Here is a 9,883-nt window from a genome sequence, read left to right as displayed (position 1 = left end):
TATCGTGGTCCTCTTCAGTAGCGAGTAGAGGGAGGGGTGGAGTTGTTGGTGGTGAAGAAACAAGTCAAGCAGAAGGTCCCAATTGGTCTGGCAACCTGAACATTCTCCTATACAAAAAGATTATATTCCTAGATAAAAATATATATGAAAAGTAATGTCATATGGGGAGTAATATTTGTATAATTTTTTTCTGATAAAGAGAGTGTTGAATGAAGTAGGCTTGACCTTAGAAGGGAGAAAGTAGCCAATGAAGAAATGACCCTTGGACGGGGGAGGTCGTTTAGGCTTTTCACCAATAGGATAAAGAGGCTGGGAGGTATGGTGATGTGCATAGCATTCATGTCATTTGTCAAGCTTGTACCGAGGCATTTTTTGTTTGCCCTTATAGACACAGTGAATTGTAGGCTTGGAGATAGAATCTTGCGTGTAAAACTTCATTTAAGGCTGAATCATCCATGGTCTATATGGCTCACCAAGCATGAAGGAAAGGTTGTGAAAAGTGTCTTATGTGCTCAATTCAATTGCAACCATGAAGTTGAGTAAATTTTGCATTTCGCTTTGTTGCTGCTTGACAATCTGTATAGTCTAACCATCTAGCCAGGGAGGGTAGCCCAAGTTGATCTCCTCGGAATAGGCTACATCTTAGTAATGGGGTGAATTACAATGTTAGGTTCATTGTTGAGACACATCCCCTCATTCTCATAAAATTCAAAGAAAAAGGAGCATCTGTCACTACAAAAAAAATGTTAAATAGTGGAGGTTATTTTGTGGAGGTTTCAAAAACCTCCTTAATTTATTAAAAACTATATTTTTTTTATATTTAATTTGCAGAGGTTTATAACCTCTATTAATTAAATATTATTTTTCCAGTTTCTGCCTCTAAAAAAATTTTCCTCTAAAAAAATCCCAAAATCTAGAATTTCTCTCTTCAACTTTACAGCCTACCTCTCCAAAAAAAAAAAAAATTGATTTCCCTCCCTAAAAAATCACAAACCCCACAACTCCCCTCCCTAAAAAATCAAGAAACCCACGACTTCTCTCTACAAAGAAACCCTTCGAAACCCTTTAAGCACCATGACTTCCGCCGTGAATCAAGAAACCCGCGACTTCCCCCTCCAAAGAAACCCTTCGAAACCCCTTAAGCACTGTGACTTCCGCCGTAAATCAAGAAACCCATGGCTTCCCTCTCCAAAGAAACCCTTCGAAACCCCTTAAGCATCGTGACTTCCGCTGTAAATCAAGAAATCCACGGCTTCCCTCTCCAAAGAAACCCTTCGAAACCCCTTAAGCACCGTGACTTCCTCCAACGGCGATGACGGGTGAGAGTCGTTCTCCGGAACCTTAATGCTCGTGTATGCTTGTGAGTTGTCTCTTGCCCAACTTGATTTTTTTTCCTAGTGTTGTTTCCTGGTGTGGAAAACTGAATGCTATAGCTTGTGCTTCTGAAACGGGTGCAAGAATTCCAAGGTTAGTTTTATCCATTGATCATGTTTCCTGCCTGAAAAATCTTTGACTATGTCCTAAATGTTTCGTTTAAAATGCCTATTGGTTTGGATAACTGATAGTTGACGGAAAACATATTAGATTATTCTGAGGATCCATTGCATTTTATAATTTGTGAATAAATTCAAGATGATTTCTTAATGTTTCACAATTCAAATTTCCTTAATTGCTTTTATTCTATTATATATGTGATATGATGGTACTCAGACCAGAAGTAGCACTAGGAAAAGATGTTGTGGGATATAATATTTATCTATGTGACTGTCTCATGGAACTTTTTTATTTTTTTATTTTTTATTTGTTTACTTGTTTACGTAATAGTTTTCTTGCTCTTAACCAGTTTCTTCATTTGTTGGTACTCTGATCTATGTGTCGTTACTCAGAAGAAGGTTCCGGTGAGTCTGAAAATTGGTTCTCTGATCATTCTTTTGGTTGTATTAATACTTGTGCTGGCTTCTTAAGTTTGGATTTTTGATGCAGGATAAGCTTTTGGACCAGACAAGTGTTTCACACCTCTTTCCCATCACAAAGTACCTTGGTTTATTGGCAACTGGCATGACTGGTATATTTCTCATTGCACCTCTTCACAATTTCTTTGCTGTAGATTTTTGTGAATTTATTTGCATTTTTTTAATTAAAATATACGTATGTTTTTTTGTTAAAGTTAAATCATGTGGAATTTCACTGATGATTTCTTCATTTTATTGTATCTCATTAAAATATAAATTACAGGTTTGAAAAATATGATATCATTATCAACCTAACCAATTGGTTAGTGAGGAGAAAATTAAGGAGGAGACTGTGATTATATGAGAATGATTATCATTCTCCTAGATTGTGACTTGTTGAAAATTGCTTAAGAGATCTGTTTTCAAGCCAAACCTCTGGTTCAGAATCACTTATTTATTTTTTGGTGTGATATTGTTCTATAAATCCGTGCAACCATATCATGAAATATCATTAATATTTATGATGAGAAAATAGTTCTATTAGACCTGAATGTTACTGTCAAAGTTGTGGCTAGGGCTAAATTGACTTATGATCAGGCTCAGTAGATAGAGGCAATGGTAATATTGTTTTTCTGTAAAATGAACTTTGAAATATGAGCACATGTTTAGATTTCATCCAGAGAAAATGAATATTTATTTACATATATATGTAGAACTAAAATATCCTCAGTTTACAAATTCAACCTTTGCTTTATCCTCTTGGAATACCTCTTTCCAGCTGATGCTAGGACGCTGGTTCAACAAGCAAGAAATGAAGCAGCTGAGTTTCGCTTTACATATGGGTATGAGATGCTAGTGGACGTATTGGCTAAATGGTAAGTGGTTCAGTATTTTGCCACTGTAACTATTACTAGCTGGTTATTATTCTGTTTCATTTTGCTCTAAAATTATCATTAGTTTTTGGAGAAGAATGATGTCTGCACTTCTATATTTAATGTACTGGAACAGTACAACAATAGGTAATAGCCACATTGTTTTAACATGCTTCTGCATTTGTGGTGTGACTGGATGATTCTATTGTCTGTTGCTCCCGCCACCATATTAAATTGTAAATTGCACGTGTATGTATGTGTAGGTGTGTCAGCTCTAATGTCCAAGCCAATAAAAATTAATTTTTTAATTGGACACCTAATTAGAAGTGCCCTGAGTAGTGGTAATAGATTTTTCATGAACACTAACCGTGGGAGTATCACATCTAGCTTTCACACAAACTCTAGCCCTCTTTGTAAGGGGTGTTAGTTCTAAAATTTCATCACCTCAATCTTTGGTCCTTATTAATTTTTTAATTTATTTGTTGAATACATATATAATACATATATAATACAGTTGCTTTGGTTTATTCATTTTTCTAACTTTAAAAATTTGCTTCAAATTTTGTTCATGTGGAATTATTTTCCTTAACTATAGCGTCAAAATTTTACATTGATGTTATATATGTGTCCGCGTGCAACCATTCTGCCAAAGATGCATGATGCGTATAAATCATGATTATACATATGAGAAGATGTGTATATTAGTTAGCTAATTAATAACAATTAACTTAATTCTATAAACTCTGATTTCAAATGATTCCCTTTTAAGTTAGTATAAAAAGAAAGTTTATGCGCATGTGCTGTTGGTAATTATATAATGTTATTGCTCTATCCCATATATAGATGTCATCAATAACTATGTTATAATAATATGATGTGAAAATAGTCTTTTCAATAATTATGCTATATTCCAATAAATTATGAAAGCTTTTGCACATTAGAATCTGCATAATAAGATTTGATTCCTCTTATTATTTAGGCAATTAGTACAACGTGGCAATATATCATGAGGTTCTCAGATAAAAAGATAGATTCATTGTTATAATGTTAATTTGATTTTTGATTTCTCAGCTTTTGGATACATAGTAAAGATCAATTATCTTAATTTATCATCCTCATTGACTTATATTGTTGCATTTTCTAGACAGGATATTAAACTTGCTCTGTTTTGATATCAAATATTTATTTTAAATCATTTGGTTCTAATTATATCTTTGTTTTTTGGCAGCTCTGTTCCATTGATAGACTTATATTGTTGCATTTAGAGGTAATTTTTTATTGGGTGTTTAGAATTGTCATTATGATATAATATATGTGATATATAATTTTCTTAACTAAGTTATTTTGCTTTTATTATTTCAGCCAAACGATGCTTCAAGTGTTCCTAATACACCTTTGGATGCAAGAGGATCATCTGGTGCTAGCAACCCTTAGATTGCTTATAATGTATTTCGGATTTAAAGTTTAGTATAAGGCTAATTTGACAATGTTATGGATTTTATGTTGTACTTGAATTTATAATAGAAGTTTGAATTGTAAATCTTTGAACTATATGTTGGTATTTTGGTTATTAGCAATGGAATTTCTTCATCCATTTTATGTGTATTTTTTTTATTAAGTTTCTTATAAATATCACGAGTGAAAATGAGAAATTGTAATACATGTAGATTATGCAATTAAAATGAGTATAAAAACTATTATACACAGGAAAATAGGGAGGATTAGAAACTCTACAAAAATATATTGATTAATGATTATTGTAGTTAATTTACTTTAAAACCTCCACTAAATAATCTTTACTGTTATTCCACTTTAAAGCCTCCAGTAAAAAAACCTCTGCAGTTAGCATAGTTTTAAAACGTCCACTAAAAAATCTCTGCAGTTAGCATAGCTTTGAAACCTCCTTTAAAAAACCTCCACTGTTAGTGTAGGTTTAAAACCTCCTTAACAAAACCTCCGCTAAATACTCACAATACCAGAGGTTTCTAAAAAACGCCGCTAATTGCTTGCGGCGAATGTAACTGCGGAGGTTTTTGGAAACCTCTGCGATTTATTTTGCGGAGGGTAAAAACCTCCACTAAACGTAAAAATAACCTCCACTATTTAGCTCATTTATTATAGTGTGTTAGATTCACAGATGGGAGGAGTCTAATCATTATCAATTGACATCTCCTTGATATTCAGGGTTTTGTATACCTTAGGCTTGTGAAAGGCTTCTATCTGGGAGCAAAAATGGATAATAAAGCATGTATTCTCTCAATAAATTTGAAGGGATGTGACATTCTCCTCACAGTTGAGACTTTGGGATAAATTCTTAATCTACCTACTGATAGTTTAGAATTATGGTTTGATTGGTAATAGACCTTACATGTCTTCCAGAGGAAGGTTATCAAGAAAATGTTGGAGGAAGGAGAAACTAATTTGAAGTCCTTAAACCTGAAATCCTTTGGTAGGATTATACACAACATGTGTTTACACATTCTCCTCCCTAGAGTAGGAACTTTTCAAGAGGCCACTAGTCAAGACCTTCTAATCATTTATTGCATGTGGAAACAAATCAGAGTCTGTCTTCCATACATGATTTTGCAGCATATGCTTAAGGCAACAAAGCCATCTAAGGTGACCACTTTTGTCCCTTATGGCATGCTTCTAACAAAAGTGTTTAAGCACTTCAAAGTGCCTCTCAATTATGAAAATATGGATTCTATGATTCCAGATTGTAATGCACACAACTTGCTTAAAATGAGGTTGAAGCCTCATCTAGAGATGGCTAGAAAGTGTAAATGTTTTGATGATGAGGAAAAGACAAAAAAGAAAGACAAGAAAAGAAAGCAGAAGAATGATGCCTCCACCATTGTTGCACCTGCTTCCTCTTCACCAAAGTTATCTGGAAGGATAGCTAATTGACTAAGATTAGGAAAAAGATTCAAAACTAAGGCTAGTGCCAACTTTGTTCCCTTTAAAAGATTTGTGTCTGCTTTCAAAGGTTCACCTTCTGAATAAGAAAAGTTGCCACTAAAGATGAGCCTGTTGATCATGGAAGCATTACCCATTATGTTGTCTCTATAAATGTTGAGCCTGATGTCTCAACTAGTGTCCCAATTGTTGTTGTTGCTAATTTACCTTTTGTTGCACCTTCAAAGGTTGCTTCCGATACACCTACCCCTACTTCAAAAGGAAAAAAATCCTCTTCAAAAGCAACTTTTTTTGATGTGATGGTCCTCCAAGTTCTTGCTTTCATTTCTAAATGTAATGATCCCATTGTAGAGTCAATGGTTGAAGAGACCCATTACAAGGTCAACCAAGAGGATGACAGTGACTCTCCCTTAAAAGAAGTCATCTCATGCTCCACTAGACCATCTGGTGATGTTTAGACCACTATTCAACGTGCTTCTAATACATTGATTGTTGATGTTCTGACTTAGCTCAAGTCATGTGGTATCAATTTTGAAGATCCATCTTTAATGGATTTTTCTGAAAAAGATGTTATTGTTGATGTCCATACTAAGAAATCTAAGGATGTCCCTTGTTCTTATCCACTAGTTCACTCCCTATCAAACCTACCACTCCTAATTTTGGTAAGGATTTAGTCTTTAACATTGAGAATTTAAATTTGTTTCTTCAATCACCCATTTTTGATACCTTAGCAAGACCTATATTTCTTCCTACACCAATAGAGAATTCATCTCTACTATCTTTGCCTTTTCCTTCTCTACATCCCACTACCTCTAAGGAATGAGGTCCATCCTTTGTCCGTTCTCAAGCCAAGACTAATATCGCTACTAGAGATTGTTGCTGCCCTTATCAACACCTACATTTGATGAGGATTTTTTTTGAAATTCTAGCCTGAAACCAAACCTGTAGTTGTTGATCTTGGCTCATTTTAATCAATGGAGAAAAGACTATCTAAAATGAGGAAATAGATTCGTCTTGAAAGGAAAGAACACAAGGTTATCTTGTCCAATTAAACAAAAATCTAACACAACATAAATGACTTTGCATGCTTGAGGTTATAAAAATAGATTCTTTCTTTGATGAGTCTATCAACTTATGATATCGACAACGAATAAATATGTACCAAGGTTGTAAACAATAATAAGTAGTTAAAGTAAATAATGGAGATAAGATAAGAGAAATTGCAAATAGAGATTTATCCTAGTTCACCCAACCTTGGGTTATGTCTAGTCCTCACACAGTAATACCCTCAACACCTATTAAGAATCTCACCCTCACAGCCTCTTGCTATGAGTAACCTCAAGCAACTTGTTGATAACTTTTCCCACCTTCCTAACCCTCTGAACACCAGATTTGGATAGGATAGGTAAATACATACTTAGGTTTTGAATCCTAGCAACTACTAAGATTTTCACTACACTTTCCTTGATTAGGAGCTTCCACTAACGAAGTATTCTTACTTTTTTTTCCTATCACAAGTATGTTTGCAAGTGTAGAAGATGAGATCTAAAAAAAATAGAGTATGAATCAAGTATAATAGCTAAGCTAGCTTGTATGTTGATGGCTTTCAATAATCTTACTTACTCCAAATAAATCCCTTGGTCTTCCTTTTATAGACTCCAAAATAGGTCCATTAGAGTTGGCTTAACTTTTAAGCAATGTTGACATCATCTTGTATTTTTATTTTGGTGCTATCTGCATATCCTTTAGGAGCAATTTGCTTCTGAAGCTTCCTTTTGAGAGTGCTTCTGATGGTACTTCTAAGTAACCTTCTTAATAAGTTCTTTAGTGCTAATTTTCTAAGAAGTTGAGCTTGAACTAAGACTTGCTACTTTAGAGGCTTTACCAGAGAGACTAAGAATCAGGATCTTCAAGGTATGTTCTCTAAGAGAAATTGTCCAACTTGAAACTCCTCAATACTTTAGTCTTGTGCACTTATAAGAACGACTTGCCCAAGGACATAAATTTCACAAAGACTCTTGTCTTTGCTTTTGAGTATTCTTCTAAGCTAAAACACTTATGTTGTATAATATTTTAAATCTAAAACACTTAAACGATTTTTTAGTAACTTTATGATTACTTTTCCGTAATTGTTACTTGGAACTAAGGGTTTGTCCTTATTAAAACATTTTTGTGGCAAAATTCAACATTTCTTACTTCAGATGACGATATCTAAAGTAAAATGCATGATCTTTATAGCCTGAAGCTACTCCATATGCTCCTCAGGGTTCTCCTTTAGGGTTTTCTTTGGAGGTTCTCTCAAAGCTTCAAAAACCTAAAATGCTATATAACATAAGCCCTTCTTCATCTCTCTTATTGATAAGCTAGACTCTAGGTTGAGCTTCTATAGTCCAAACTCAAAGACTAACCCAGTTACTCATTGTTTATCTTTATTTTATTTTAATTAAGAAAAATACCCATTATTTGTATTATAAAATCAAATTAATTAATTAACTAATTAATTCTATCTTAAAAATATTATTTAAATAATTTTATTTTATTATTTAAAAAATGAGGATATTCCAAGACTCACATGGAGAAGTTGAAACAAGGAGGAAGAAACGAAAGTAAAAATGTTGAAAGGAGGAGGGAGTGAGGAATGGCGGGGTCGGGAAAGGAAAAAAGTTTTAAAAAGAAAAAATTAATTTAAGTTACCTTTTTGTTCTTAAATATGAGAAACACATGAAAATATTATTTTGGTCCTAATTATAAGAATTAGAATCTACTTTTAAATGCATTAGTTAGTAATTTATTTTATGCCTTTAATTTATTATGAGCTTGTTAGCAAGTCATGCTCTGATTTTTATGAAAATGAATGTATTTATTAGACTGGAAACATTATAAGTCACTCATTTATTAAGAAAATTATCCCCTAATTTATAAATAAAATCATTAAATATAACCATTATTTATACTATTTATTTCATGAATAAAACTTTAAATTAAAATATTATTAATTAAGTCTAACTAATTTCACAATTATCATTGAACTTGATGGATTAAGTATTTATATCTTAAATATAGAGCAAAGACATTATATAAAATTCTAAAAGGGTTGTAAAGTGTTAAAAGAGTAAAAAGCGGGTTTGCAAATAGCAACCCAGGTAGACTGGAGTCACTATCGGGTCTTGTGGTTGCCCTACTAGTCCAAGAAGTAGGCCCATTTCGATTTTCTTATATGCCCTCAACAATGATCTCTTCCATGGCTCTCATCTTCAGCCTTCAAATCATTCATGACTCATGAGTAATGGACAAATAATTAAAAAAAAAAAAAAGACTACATACCACAAAAATAAGACTTGGCCTAGAGAAAGAATGGTGAGTAATTTATTTATTTATTTATTCTTGTCATTTTCCCCTTCGATTTCACATTTTGAAGGACATAAAATAAGAAATCATTGAAAGAAGGAAAAGGAAAGGGCATGATTCTTTATTTGGTGTGTATGGATGTGAGGACAAGAGAAATGCAAATTATAGCATGGATCATGGATGGCATCGCCATTTGGAGAAGAAGTGCGTTTTGTGCAGCTTGCGTGATTAATTAATGATGGATTTTACTTGCTAAATCTAAATAAACTATTGTAGATTTTTTTTTATTATTTAAAAAGGAGCTACCACTATGCATATGGGATAGACAGGGAATTCTAAGGCAGTAAAATTTTATTTCTTTTTTTATTGTGTTATTTAGTATAGACAAAGTGTATTCTTCATTAAAAAATAATAATAAGTTTGTTCTAATTGGGTAAGATTATAATGAATGATAATTTTTTTTTCTCCAAATATTTAACATAGTCATAATTTAAATTTAATATCACTAATTAAGTTGGGATAATTTTGTATTAATTAATTTACGTGTTTAATAAGGTGTCATTAAAAACATGTATGAAGTTCTTTTTTTACATAAAGTAACTTCAATTTTCAGAAGCTAAAATATGTAGTTTTTCATCAATTATAACAATTTAACATGAATTCAATGGTGAAGGTGGTCACTAAATAACATTCAAACATACATAAGCATATCATATCAACAAAGTTGTCTCAAGTGAATTATTAAGCATATTTTAACTACTTCAAAATGTAAAAACTTTGATAATATATTTAATA

The 9,883-nt window shown here is 32.7% G+C and overlaps 1 protein-coding gene across 1 annotated transcript; it reads left to right on the top strand.

Moving 5' to 3' along the window:
• Nucleotides 1-964: 964 nt before the first annotated feature.
• Nucleotides 965-4,418, top strand: LOC109813903 (proteasome subunit alpha type-6). Its single transcript, XM_083064531.1, has 6 exons — nucleotides 965-1,467; nucleotides 1,844-1,898; nucleotides 1,984-2,065; nucleotides 2,731-2,827; nucleotides 4,053-4,091; nucleotides 4,187-4,418. Exons 1-5 carry the CDS (start codon nucleotides 1,355-1,357, stop codon nucleotides 4,087-4,089), a joined length of 384 nt encoding a protein of 127 aa, XP_082920657.1. The 5' UTR covers nucleotides 965-1,354; the 3' UTR covers nucleotides 4,090-4,091; nucleotides 4,187-4,418.
• Nucleotides 4,419-9,883: the final 5,465 nt, after the last annotated feature.

Source organism: Cajanus cajan, chromosome 9 (genome assembly GCF_000230855.2).
Source record: "Cajanus cajan strain Asha chromosome 9, NIPB_CcT2T_4, whole genome shotgun sequence".
NCBI classification, from domain to species: domain Eukaryota; kingdom Viridiplantae; phylum Streptophyta; class Magnoliopsida; order Fabales; family Fabaceae; genus Cajanus; species Cajanus cajan.
Note: the sequence above shows the minus strand (reverse complement) of the source record. Positions and strands in the feature narration are given on the sequence as shown.

Coding starts and splice junctions, on each gene's coding strand:
- LOC109813903 (XM_083064531.1), top strand. CDS start 1,355: ATGCTTGTGAGTTGTCTCTTGCCCAACTTGATTTTTTTTCCTAGTGTT. Junction 2,066..2,730: donor ATTGGCAACTGGCATGACTG/GTATATTTCTCA, acceptor ACCTCTTTCCAG/CTGATGCTAGGACGCTGGTT. Junction 2,828..4,052: donor GTGGACGTATTGGCTAAATG/GTAAGTGGTTCA, acceptor GTTTTTTGGCAG/CTCTGTTCCATTGATAGACT.